This window comes from Neolamprologus brichardi, chromosome 13, assembly GCF_056152115.1.
Source record: "Neolamprologus brichardi isolate AB-2024 chromosome 13, ASM5615211v1, whole genome shotgun sequence".
NCBI classification, from domain to species: domain Eukaryota; kingdom Metazoa; phylum Chordata; class Actinopteri; order Cichliformes; family Cichlidae; genus Neolamprologus; species Neolamprologus brichardi.
Window position 1 is genome coordinate 1,097,501 of NC_142116.1, and position 13,591 is coordinate 1,111,091.

The 13,591-nt window shown below is 46.0% G+C and overlaps 2 protein-coding genes across 3 annotated transcripts in view; one reads left to right on the top strand and one right to left on the bottom strand.

Annotated features, from left to right (window-relative positions):
• The window catches only part of LOC102785456 (echinoderm microtubule-associated protein-like 6), a 66,526-nt gene that overhangs the window by 25,970 nt on the left and 26,965 nt on the right, over positions 1–13,591 (bottom strand). For both annotated transcript variants that reach the window (XM_087849947.1, XM_087849946.1), the window contains exons 3-11: positions 11,473–11,571; positions 11,283–11,351; positions 8,689–8,874; positions 8,459–8,594; positions 5,356–5,429; positions 4,997–5,124; positions 4,682–4,819; positions 3,501–3,642; positions 3,305–3,419 (exon numbers count right to left, since the gene is read on the bottom strand). In XM_087849947.1, coding sequence (XP_087706073.1) covers positions 3,305–3,419; positions 3,501–3,642; positions 4,682–4,819; positions 4,997–5,124; positions 5,356–5,429; positions 8,459–8,594; positions 8,689–8,874; positions 11,283–11,351; positions 11,473–11,571 — 1,087 coding nt within the window. The remainder of the gene's footprint in view (positions 1–3,304; positions 3,420–3,500; positions 3,643–4,681; positions 4,820–4,996; positions 5,125–5,355; positions 5,430–8,458; positions 8,595–8,688; positions 8,875–11,282; positions 11,352–11,472; positions 11,572–13,591) is intronic.
• Positions 10,129–10,962, top strand: LOC148099863 (uncharacterized). The gene has a single exon (XM_087849948.1). The coding sequence runs from the start codon at positions 10,180–10,182 to the stop codon at positions 10,891–10,893; it is 714 nt and encodes a 237-aa protein (XP_087706074.1). The 5' UTR covers positions 10,129–10,179; the 3' UTR covers positions 10,894–10,962.

The following is a 13,591-nucleotide window of genomic DNA, read 5'->3' on the forward strand; positions in this document are numbered from 1 at the left end:
GTGATAAACAGCAGCGCCACAGATTTTATCGACGCCGCCGCGCCGACAGAAGCAGATAGAGAAACGTGTTCGCGGTGCAGATTCATATCTGCGTCGATGCCAGCGGCGTTTCTCTTTGCAGCTTGTCCTTCACAGGCATGAGTATGAGGAGGAGACAAGCTGAAGGAGCAGCACTCCTGCGCTCTGGTGCGTGCTCCTCCCTCTGTGCTCTCCCTCCTGCAACAAGCTAAAAAAGACTTTTTACTTCTGACAGAATCATTAAATGTTTGTTTTTAGTCTGACTGAAGCATTTTGTGCATTTCTGGGATGCCAGTGTCGACACAGGCTGTCTGAAAGTTTACTGACAGCTACACAGACGTCAGGAATCGACTCTGCAAAGAACCCGTCTTAATGCCTTTAGGCTCTTTGTTAGCAGCAGCCTGTCACACACTTCATTAGATAACACAGTTTGACATAAAACTGTAGTTTTGCATCAACACGGTAGAAACTTGGTGTCTCAGCAGGTGTGCAGCGTATCCTTCAAGGGTCTAAAACCATCTACAGCAGATGAACATCATGTCCAGCAAAGACCCAACACTGGTCCTTCAGCTGATCATCTGCTGTTCACCGAAGCCTCGTCACAAATGTGTCGGTGAACAGGAGGAAAGGCCAGAGGAGCATCAGGTCTGATGCTCACTGTATTTACATGTATTTACACGTGTGTTTGCATGTTTCAATAAATCAATGAAAGTATTTGCAGAACCAAACGTCGCTCCCACCGAAGGCTGTGAGGCTAGGCGCTAAGCACTGATGCTCGCTAACGCTAACATGTCGACCTGCGCTTAAAGATGAGACCTTCATCAGGCTGCTGTGTCACCTGGTCACACGTGTGATGGGATGTGAGTAGGGCTGCCACGATTACGTCGACTATCAAAATCGTCGACGACTGATTTAACAGTCGACGCGTCGTTTGAAGCTTTGTAAGATCCCAAAAGACGCAGGAATAAGTAGTAGGATTTAAGAGTGTAATAACGGACTGAAACAGAAGATGGCAGCACTGCATGTACAAGGATGCCAGCTGCCGTTAAACTCCGAAGAAGAAGAAACTGTGTCCCAGAATTCATAGCGCAGCCCAGCTCAGTTTCCAACAATGGCGGCAGCTAGTTAGTTTTAATATTACTCTTATTATTCTTTCTGGGTCACAAAATAAACGTTTAACATATTTTCAGGCGGGAATGTAGCTGTGTAAACCTCAAATATCTGCTCAGTTTATCAAGACACCACATATTTTCAAAAGCGCTCCGACGTTTTCGGAGACGTCTGTTAGCCACTAGCTCGATAGCTAGCCGGGGGCTAGGCTAACTAGAGCTGTGAGAACACCGGACTCCGGCAAATCGTTTTCAAACCCACCGCCGTCTTTCACTACTCAGGTTAAACATGATATATAAGTCACTTAGATAACTTAAAATGTTATTGTTTGGCTTTTTTAATATTTTATTTGTTCCTGAGTAAATCGGTTTGGCTGAGATTAAAGTTATAGTTTTTACACAGCTGAATAAACATCAAGCAGACAGCTGATTATCAGAAGTGTGAGATGCTGAGAATTTACTCCGGTGTCCTGTTATATTTTAGATAGCAAGGAGTTTATTAAACTTCACCGAAACAATCTGCAGATTTCATTAAAATTTAATAAACTATCATCTTGTCTTTATTTTTAGTTAGCACAGACCTTAAACACTTAAAGCTGTAAGCTAATGATAGTTATATAAGAGCAGATGCTGCTGGTGCAATAAGCTGTACGTTTTACGTCCAATGGATGATGATCTGATTAGTCGACTATCAAAATAATCGTTTGTGGCAGCCCTAGATGTGAGGTCGTGGAGGCGGCTCAGGCCCCCCATGAGCCACGGGCCTGCACTGAGCTGTCAGTAATGAGCACGCTGCAGGTAGTGAAACTGTCCTCAGAGTACTGCGGCCCCTTTAACAGGAAGTCTCCAGTAAACTGTGAGAAAAAAGAGATTTTTTGATGGTTTGATCTCGATAATGAGGCTCGAGAGTCCAAAGTTAGTAAAACATCAGAGACGCATTAAAGTGAAAGAAAAGAGGCTGAAATAAGCCGAGTTTATTTATACAGCAGCTCATTAAACTCTGAGGCCTCACAGGGATACAACAGGCTTTGTTTTTTTTAGTGGGACCCAAAATAGTGACGAATATCTTCATCATGAGAACAAAGACGTTGAAGCTTCTTATTACTGTTTTCAGAGCTTTCTTGAAGCTCGTCCTCGTGCCTCTTTTATCACGATGCGTCCTGACAATGAGCTGCACATCGCTCCGATCATCAATATTAAACAACATCATTTCATTTCTTAAATATTATAAAAACATGGATTTTGACAACTATTGTCTTTATTCTTAAAATATGTGGACTGTAAATACACGTATGTGACTTTAGTGTTTATATTTTAATATAATCTGATTAAAAATTGAGATTATTATTATTGTTATCCTGTAATTCAGAGAAGCGTCTCCCTGTGAGCCAAACACCCGCTCATTTTTGTACCCTCACAGACCTGTATGATGTCACAGGGAGCCGATATCCCTGTGGTCATCTCTGGCACAGAAGCCACACCCATCGCTGCTTATAAGGGTCAGCCAATTAGAAAGCAGTTGCTAAAACAGCTTATTTCACACAGAGCATGAACTGAAAGCTGCACCAGGGCTCAGTATCAGATACAGATGGATTATTTTGAGCTGTAAATCATCCAGCGTGTTGATATAATGTGGCTGGGGAGAGGGAGGTCTGGGCTTCTCTGCTTAGGCTGCTGCCCCCGCAACCCGGCCCCAGACAAGCGGAAGAAGATGGATGGATGTAAATCATCCACAGCTGCCCTCGTGGTGTTCAGGAGGTGGGAATGAGGAGAGCTCCAGCTACCTGCAGAGCAGACGGACGTCTCCAGCGCCCACGCGGTCCTCAGAGGCCGATTAAACATGAAAACACAGAGTCAGCTAAACCAGCGATATTAAAAAGAATGGATGCTGACACGGCTCCAACTTTTTTTTAAACATCAGCATTCTGCAAAAACAGCACGACAGCATATTCACAAAGATACGAGAGCACGGAGTCGGCGTCAGAGGGTTCACTGTAAACTCAGGTTATTTCTGCTGGTTTTATTTAGATTTGGTAGGCCCAGTGTAAGATAAAGAAGGATTATTCTGAGCTCTAAATCATGCAAAGCTACTCAGGCGGAGGCCAAGAATAAAAAGATGGTGAGAATGAGCAGAATCAGCCCAGCTTCAGGTTTGACCTACGACCCCAGAGACTCACGGGGCATCCGGTAGAAGAAGCGGTCTCCAGCTCCGTCGTTGGTCTGCAGGATCTTGCTGTCCAGCGTCCAGTCCAGGTGAGTGATGAAGCTGGAGGACTGGCTGCACTCTCCGACCTGCAGACAGTCAGAGACGGAGTTAGCTTCGCTTCTAACATCTCAACCTCCTCTAACTTCCTGCTGTCTCTCCAACACGACCTTCTTGTATCTCTGGGCGACAGCGTAGATGTCCACCAGTCCGTCGTTGGAGCCGACGGCGAGGTAGGCGCCATCCGGCGAGAACTTCATCTCGTGGATCACCTCCTTCCTGTCCTTGATGTGAACGACCTCAGTCATGTCTCTGAGAGGAGACCAGCAAACGCATGCGTTACAAAAGCAGCGTGACTGTGTTCGTGCAGCACATTTAACGTAAAGGTTTGTTCAAGTTAAAGGCCAGAGAGTAGAAATGAGTTTGCTTACAAGTAGAAATCTTAAAAGTAGAAACGGGTCGGGCGGTGAAATGGGTATTCGATATTCCAGAGATTCGGAGTAAGAGCTGAAAAAGCTGCATCGCTCTAACTTTAGGTCTAATCCTAATATGGCCGCGATGCTCCGACAGGAGCGTGAACACGACGAGGATCAGACCGGTGCAGCCGTGCCGGCACATTTAAAATCTTTAAAACAATCAAACCTAAAACTGACAGGAAGTCAATGCAGTGACTCCAACACTGGAGTAATCACATGTTCGTGTCCCAGACTGATGGATGACGCTGAGGCCGACGGAGGCAGCACAAACATAACAACCTGTTTTATTCTTTCACAAACATAAAATTAAATTCATGTTTATTCACGGGGGCGACCGTGGCTCAGGGGGTTGGGAAGCGCATCTGTAACCGGAAGGTCGCCAGTTCGATCCCTGGGCTCTCTGTCCTGTTGTGTCCTTGGGCAAGACACTTCACCTACCGCCTACTGGTGATGGCCAGAGGGGCCGATGGCGCGATATGGCAGCCTCGCTTCTGTCAGTCTGCCCCGGGGCAGCTGTGGCTACAACTGTAGCTGCCTCCACCAGTGTGTGAATGTGAGAGTGAATGAATAGTGGCATTGTAAAGCGCTTTGGGTGCCTTGAAAAGCGCTATATAAATCCAATCTATTATTATTATCAGGTCTTTAAGACATTTTAAACAAAGCAGGAGTAACATATGTAAAGAAAGCAGTAATGGGCCAAAACTAGAGCCTTGGGGGACTCCAGAGGACAGAGGAAGAAAATCATCGACACTTTACAGAAACAGCTGGATTAAGACAAAGTCTTTAATCTGTACACAAGCACCAAGACTGCACATAATCTGTCATTCACATAAGAAACCAATTAAGAGCTGTGTGTGTGTGTGAGTGTGTGTCACCTGACTCTCAGCACAGTGAAGGATCCGTCCTTCATGCCCAGAGCCAGCTGGGATCCGTCCACGCTGAACGCCACACTGCGCACCGCCTCCTCCATGTTACAGCGAGCGATGAGGGCGTGATCCACCAGACTCCACAACCTGACACACACACACACACACACACACACACACACACACAAAGAGGAGATGAGTCAAAGCAGCTTCAGTGTAAGGATCTGTATCACTGAGCCCACTCTGCTCGTCTCAGCTCTCTGCTTCCATTTTCACACTAAGCCACGGTAGCTTTGCATGATTCAGTCCAAAGAGAGCACCGACCTGACGGAGCGGTCGTCGCTGCCGGTGACAGCCAGAGGCTTTTTGGGGTGAACGTCGAGCGCCCACAGCTCGCCCTCGCTGTGTCCCTGCATGATGAGCAGCGGCTTGTCCCGGTCCCGCACCATCACCTGCACAGGTACAACAACTCAAGAGCAGGTTTTCACATTTTAAAGCACATGTGCTGTTTCAGTGCAGATCTGAGCTGCTAAACCTGCCTGACATTAGAAACTCTTCACAGTTTTGATTAATGAGAACATTCTGTTGCCTGCGTGTCAGCAGGAGGTCTTTACAAAAATAAAACTCTTTGAAACGCGTCGCCGCGGGGAGGGAACAGCGTGAGGTTTCGTCTTCTTCCTCACCTCAAAGATCTCGCTGTCTTGCGTCCCTGCCAGGATCCGGTCGGCTCGCCAGCAGACGCTGCGAATAGACAGACCTGAAGGAGGGAGGAGAGGAGAGGAGGAGGTAAGGTGACACAAAACTGTCACAACATCAGGAGAGAGACAAAAATAAAACCAGTGGAGAGGAAAAGAAGCAAACAGGAGAAGAGTGGAAGACGACAGCGCTGCAGAGGAAGCAGGATGAACTCGGTGGTTAACCCTTTAAAGCCGGTCAGAGCGGCACGCTCCGTTTTGCGTAACTATTTTTAAATCCCGGTAGCTCTGCAACCACGTGAGCTAGCACAATAATGTTTTTTGCATATGAAACCGGAGGAGTTGTACTTACATCTTATGCCATCAGCTTGTCCTCGGTCACAGTTTCCTTCCACATATAGTTTTGCAAAAACTGCATAAAAAGCACTTGCAGCAACAAAAACATAATATTCCAGAAACACACTTTGCCGATCCGATCAGCTGTTTGTAACACTTCCTACGTCCATCAGCATGAACTATCGCATGTCCGCCATGACCTGCCCGAAACCGGAAGTGACGTCATTTTGCAGAAATGTAGTTTTTTACCATCAGGGCCTCATGAGCCTATACTGGTGTTTTTAAAAGTTCTCTTTGACTTTATGACTTTCTGTGTGGTTTCTGGGATGCTTAGGACTCATATTGCACTGCTGGAAATAGTTTATTTTGATGCATATGCTGCTTTTTTGCAAATTTGCATTATAATATTTATTTTTGTTTTTCCTGCAGTGTATAAAAATTGGTGTATTTCAAAAATAAAACTATGAAGACACTCAAAATAAATTTCCTGTGGTGGGAAACTATTTTGTGCAACTTTTTTGTATTTACAGTTTTGAGGGATAAGCCTCTTAAATTTCTCTAACTAGAAATATATGTTAAAAAAACAAAAACGATTTTCAATTTTTTTGTAGTTTATTGCACTTTTTTGCAATTTATGTAATTACTATGCACTTAATGCAGACATATTATTAAAATCTGGGCTGTAATGGTTGTATTGATGTATAGCAACTTGAAATGCTCCCAAAAATGGCTCCACAGCATGTAAACATATAATATAAGCTCTGGCAGACTTGGTTCTGTGGTAGGTCTTAAAGGGTTAAATCCACTAAATAAACGAAGACGAGCTCCGCCGAGGCTGGAGAGGTGGCGGTGCAGCCAGGTGAGGGTGGGCGGAGGTCCATGAACCTCTGGACTGCTTCATTTTTTATTTTCACTTTAAAAGCACCAAAAATGATTCGGTTAGTTTTAGGAAAAGAATCGGGTTCGACTGAAACGCACACCAGCAGAGACACGTGGAGACTCAGCCCATCATTCATCTTCAGAACCCCCCCAGGAGGAGCGCAGGAGGTGTCTGATCAGAGGGAGATCTGGACGTTTTGACTGTAGTTCAACCTGCTGACTCAGCTCGGCTTCAACATTCGTGTTTTTTTAAAGTTTTGCTGCTAAAACTGCTTTTTTCCACCATCGGAAATGTAATTAGCTCAGCAGCTCAGCGCTCGCCAATTAAGAGCATCTGCTGTGGCTGATGGCATCGCTCAGCATGCGATGTTTTCCTGTAATGTTGTTAGAAACTCCGGAGGTTCAGCAGCCAAAACAGGCCGACAGCAGAGGAGTTTGTGAGGCACGTGGGAAATAACTGGGAAAGATGATTTATTCTTCAGCTTCAGACGCAGGAAGAGCGCGGCGCGGGAGAGGAGAAGGAAGCAGAAACAAACCGACTTCCTGTCCACGTGTAGAGCAGCGAGAGGCGAAGAGGACGGGCTCAGCGTCTCATCGGAACTCCAACATTTTTAGGCGCCGATATATTAGCAGCCTTTCAGACTCATCCACCGTGAGATGGCACGTTTGTGTCTGTTGGGTCACGTCGTCAATGTGAGAACGCGGACGCATTCAAACCGTCGAGCGTTTTAAGAAACAAGGAGGATAAAGATGTAACTATTTCTGTGGGCCAACAATTAAATACAGAAACTAAATAAATGAATCATCACATTCAGAGATATTTTACTTCATGTGCTCTTTGTTCTTCTCCTCCTGGTGATAACTATAGCAGTGAATTGTTATTGGCTGATTTTTAATTTCAATTCGTGGATCACTGAAGACACCGAGCCAATCAGAACAGCCCTTAAAGCCGTAACTTTTCTACATCTGGCTGATCTCCAGCTCGCCTCCCTGTGCTCCGTCTTATTGTAGGTCAACACAAGCTGCCTTCAGGCGACCGCTGCTGTGATTCGAGGCTGTGGTCACCAGGAGGTGGTGAACTCAGCCAACCAGGAGACAGACGTCTGAAAGGGGGAGGAGCTAAACTGGCTGGTTTCAGATAGAGGATGAACTGAGGGGCTTGGGGGGATTATTCTGAGCTGTGAATCATGCAAAGCTGTCGTAAAGCAGGATGCTCCCACATTTCCTGTCCACAGACGTCACAGCGACTGGTTTCAGGAGATGAACTTTGACGGTTAATCAGAAGCTCCATCGTGCAGCACAGACGTGTTAAAGAGGAGAACTCGTTTCAAACTGACAAAACTTCCTTTCATCTTTTCTTCCTTTTTAACTTCCTCCTCAAAATCTTCAGAGAGGAGATTTTAAAAGGAGGCGGTGGGATTAATGGCTCGCCCTCGAGCTGCTCCTGAAGGAAGAGCGTACGTCTGCACCTCCTGCTGGGCAGCGACATTTAGGAGGAGGTGGAGGCGAGGGGGAGGCGAGGGGTTCAAACAGCCACACCTCTGGATTTGAGCTGAATCAGGTCAAATAAAGATGAGAAACTTCCTCATTACTGACGACTCCTCAAAGAAAATCAGGTCGTTTTAAAACCTTCAGCTGACAAAGAACCGTCGAATAGAGATAAACCCGCCCCTCCCTCCCACCTGAGCCCCTCCCACCTGAGCCCCTCCCACCTGAGCCCCTCCCACCTGAGCCCGTCTCCGTACCTTAACTTTGCAGCCTCAAACGAGCCTTTTCTGTTAAATTGTGTTAGAAGTCTCGTCCCTGTGTGCACCTGTGTGATACAACACTGTGACCTTTGCTGTTGTAATGACCTGCGGTGACCCCGTGACCTTACCTTTGTACCCCTGCTCGGCCTCTCGCAGGTCGATCTTGGTGATGGGTTTGAAGTCGGCGTCCCACAGTCGGATGCAGCTGTCTCTGCCGCCCGTGGCGAAGCCCTCCTCGCAGGAATACATGCTGAAGATACCGGCCTGAGAACACACACACATCCGCACAATGAAGCAACGATGGACGCGCGTCAGCCAGACGTGCAGACGAGCGTCACGCTGCAGAGGTGAGACTCACGCTGTGGGCGGACTGGACCGTTCGGATCAGGTTGAGTCCCTTCCAGACGTAAATGTCTCCGTTAAGCGCCCCAGAGTACGTGATGTCATCTTTAGCCGAGGCCACACACAAGATGGTCTGCAGGTCGCCCGTCTTCCCGAAAATCCCCCGCTTTGGCGTGAGAGCGTTACCGCACAGGGACCAGAACTGCGAACACAAACGGAGGCGGTCAGGAAGGAGACGGGGAGACGCCTTCTTACTGTTCGAGGCCAGAACTGCGTCCTAGACTGTATATTAACGATGGACTTAGTTTCAAAAACACATGTAAAGAGTGAGGGGAGGGGCTAACTGAAAGATCAACGGGCACCAGAAGTGTCAATCACACAGTAGCCCCGCCCTAAAGCATGCCCTCCCTTTTCCTTCTTTCTGACTCTAATTTAACCCTTTAAAACCGGTCAGAGCAGCACGCTCCGTTTTGCGTAACTATTTTTAAATCCCGGTAGCTCTGCAACCACGTGAGCTAGCGCAATAATTTTTTTTGCATATGAAACCGGAGGAGTTGTACTTACATCTTATACCATCAGCTTGTCCTCGGTCACAGTTTCCTTCCACATATAGCTTTGCAAAAACTGCATAAAAAGCACTTGCAGCAACAAAAACACAATATTCCAGAAACACGCTTTGCTGATCCGATCAGCTGTTTGTAACACTTCCTACGTCCATCAGGTGAACTTTCACATGTCCTCCATGACCTGCCCGGAACCGGAAGTGACGTCATTTTTGCGGAAATGTAGTTTTTTACCATCAGGGCCTCATGAGCCTATACTGGTGTTTTTAAAAGTTATCTTTGACTTTCTGACTTTCTGTGTGGTTTCTGGGATGCTTAGGACTCATATTGCACTGCTGGAAATAGTTTATTTTGATGCATATGCTGCTTTTTTGCAAATTTGCATTATAATATTTATTTTCGTTTTTCCTGCAGTATATAAAAATTGGTGTATTTCAAAAATAAAACTATGAAGACACTCAAAATAAATTTCCTGTGGTGGGAAACTATTTTGTGCAACTTTTTTGTATTTACAGTTTTGAGGGATAAGCCTCTTAAATTTCTCTAACTAGAAATATATGTTAAAAAACAAAAACGATTCAATTTTTTTGTAGTTTATTGCACTTTTTTGCAATTTATGTAATTACTATGCACTTAATGCAGACATATTATTAGAATTTAGGCTATAATGGTTGTATTGATGTATAGCAACTTGAAATGCTCCCAAAAATGGCTCCACAGCATGTAAACATATAATATAAGCTCTGGCGGACTTGGTTCTATGGTCGGTCTTAAAGGCTTATGAAGCACAGCATGTTTTCCTGTGTCAGCACAAGACGTCCCAACAAATTCAGCTCAGACCGCCGGCCTCAGTGAGCATGTGAAAGGTTAAAGTTATGGTATGAAAATCTGCATAACAACCTCTGATCGCCTTGACAACGGCTACATCGAAGCATCACATCAGAATGTTTTGTTTTAAACTCGTGTCTCTCACACCGTGCTTGCTTCTTCTCAAACATTTCACGTCGGCCTCCACAGAAGCAAACATGGACCACGGCCCAAAACACAAGTCTAAAAAGAAAAACCGGGCTGAGGACGCTAAAGCCAGTCATGAAGCCGCCATCATCTGGCGAATCAACAGGTTAGAGGCGTTCAAAAAGCTACGTGAAGATGTGCTAAGCATCATTGAACAGTTCATGGAGGATGGCTTTCAGGTTTTGGACCGCTTCAAGGAAGAGTTTCTGGAGAGCGATGGAGACACGGCAGAAAGCGACGGAGACGCGAGAGAAAGCGAGTTCAGTGAGAGCGAGCCTGAAATGCTGCCGGGTCAAACTTTCCCTGAGGAGGAACCTGTGGCATCATCTGCAGACATCGAGCAAGCGGCCCGTCCTGAGAAGACGCAAGCAGTCGTGACTCTTAGTGGAGGAAACCAAACAGCTGCTCCTGAAGGGAAATCTTCAGCGTCTGAGCGAGAACAGGAATCTGATCCTGAGATCAGACCTCAGAGGCTCCGGGACAGAAAACGCACAGTCAGACATGACCGTCAGGATCTGCAGAGGGAACAAGGAACCCAAACGGAGAGTGCTGAGGACGCACCTGCGAGAGGGTTACTGCGCACGCCACTGAGGAGGACACTGAGAGCACTGGGAAGGAGGCTTCAGGAGGCTGGGGAAGAGTGATCTCCACCAACTCACCGAGCTCGCTTTGTGTTTGTGTTCAAAACAGCAAATAAAACAGAAAAATCTAAACTGTCCTGGATTTGTCTCGTATTTAATCAGAGTTACAGCAGTGAAACATGTAAAGGTGCTTTTTGATATCTGGACTCTGATTGGATGAGAGAAGCTGAGCTGGGAGTTGTTACATCTGCTTCCTTCTCGGCTCTTTAGAGAGTCAGAGATATTTAATGACGGGCGTTCAGAGGAACTATTTTATCACCTCGAGTGAAGCTAAGCAGCTACATGAAGGTGGAGAAGGTAAATGTGCTGACATGTTTCTGGGTTGGAGGAATACGTTACATTTTACTTCCACTTTTCTGGAGACGAGCACAAAACGACGACTTCTGCGTTACCTTGATGTGCTTCACGCCGCAGCTCACCAGACGGCTTTGCTGAAACGGATCCCAGCAGATGTCAAAGATCTGGAGAACAGAAGAATCGTCCGTTATCGGGTTTATGTGAAAGCGTGAGCACAGTGGAAGCGCGATGAGAAGGAAACACTTTCAAACTCTGCAGAGGAAGCTGATTGGTGCACGCTCTCACCCTGTCCGAGTGTCCCGTGGCCGTGGCCAGGATCTTCCCTCTCTTCCACTCCCAGATACACACCGTGTTCTTGGCGTCCAGGCCGACCGAGGCGAGCCGCTGCGGAGGAGAGACGGGGACGGTTACGCATCCGAAATGTCTACAAACAATCTAAAAAAGTGAACGTGCAGAAATCTGACAGCTTATCTGCTCATACGTGCAAAAGTTTAATGCGAGCTGACAGGGGGCGGGGCTTCCTGCTCGATCCGCCTGACGCTCATGTGACGTGTTTGTAAGTGTAAATATAGCAACTCTGCAACATTTCAGATGAACTCGAGTTTATTTCTAACGACCAAAACTTTAAAGCGTTTTCAAAGGTTTGCTTGGAAAGGCTGAGGTCAAAGGTTAACGGGAAGAATACCTGAAAGGAGCGTCGAGCGTCTGCGCTCCTTCAGTGATCAAAGACTCAGCAGATCATAAAGGATTGAGCTTCACAGCAGTCCAGCTCGATAACTCAGCCACAGCCTGCACACTTGATTTATTATTAAGCTGAGTTATGATTATTTTATTGATTGTGTGTTTATTTTGATTTAGCCTGAGATGTTCAGTCATCCAGAGTCGGTGCCAGGAGCACAAACTGCTGGCTCAGCATTTCCAGAGTCGCCTCACAGCTCAGCAGCACGACGGCGTTTTCATTAATATCACTCACATCCACAGAAACCAGAACCAGTGCAGCTTATTGGCAGTTTCACCGCCGTCTGACATCATCGACACGTTCAGATCTGGTTTTCCAGCAAACGTTTGATGTGTTTTCAGCATCAGACCTTCCAGAGTCGTCCTCAGACTTCAGCTCCACAGTTAGAATCACAAACCAAAGTAAAAAACAGGTTTTTAGTGTCTTCACTGAGTCCGTCAGGCAGCAAGGACCGTGTCCAGGTCACTGCCAACACTTATTAACAGGGCTAAGAGCAGGATTCCCCTAATTAACATCTTAAGCCCCGACGCCCCTGATACGGCGAGGAGATCGGGCAGGTTTGGGGCTTAAGAGGTTAATTTCATTTTATTTAACTTACAGTGTTTTCCTGTAAATACACGAGAATCAGGAGGAAATAATCCCACCGTCAGGAATTAGAAGTCGTTTGAATTTAAAGGTGATTTTGCAGAAGAATATTGTCTCATCATCGTAAACACGCGGCGTGCACGAATCCTTATCTTATATTAGGGATGCACCGATACCGATACTGGTATAATCGCCATCAATAAGTCATGCGGTCACATTTGCTCACTCGAGCAAGTTGTTTTGTTCAGAGCAGAGATTCAAGTGAGACAAAGAGAGCAGAGAGAGCAGGAATTTCAGAAAACAAGTCCAAATTCAGTAAAATAAAAGGACAGAGTAGAGACACACCGATAGAACTTCATTAAAATAATAAAAAACTTATTAGTGAGCTCCAGAATCAGACTGGAACTGTGACCAAGGCAAAAATGAGCGTCACCTTAGACCTGTGTGCTCTTAATCTAAAAAAAAAATAAAATGTTTTAACGTTCATTAGTAAAAATTCCAAAAATAACATTTAACAGTCGAACCACCAGGGGGCGCCATTCTGACACCGTCCTGCAACAAAGAAGTTTCCTGGAGGTCAGATGTTAATTTTTCCTTTGATTAAAATTAGGGATGCACCGATACCCGATACTGGTATCGGGTATCGGGGCCGATACTGTAAAATGTGTGTGTACTCATACTCGTAAAAGTTAACCGATACCAACTTATTTCATTAATCAGAGGGTGGCTTGTCATTTCTGTTGTAGTTTTTTAGTTTGGCCACTAGGGGGACATCCCGCGCTAAACAGGCACAGGGTTAGGCGAGAGAGACTGGCAGCTCCAGATAAAAAAGAGAAACTGGAGGCTGCTGTAGCTAGGCTAAACAAAATGTCAGCAGTGTGGAACAGCCAACTTTAACTCAGGTTTTGGAAAAGCGAAGAAAAATGTCAAGAGAAAATCCACGGGCAGTTAAAATAACAGAGGCTCTGACTCATTTTATCGCTCTGGATGACCAGCCAATGCCGGTCGTGGAAAACATAGGATTGAACCGTCTTCTCAGCATACTTGAGCTGTGATATGAAATTCCCAACCGCCCAGACA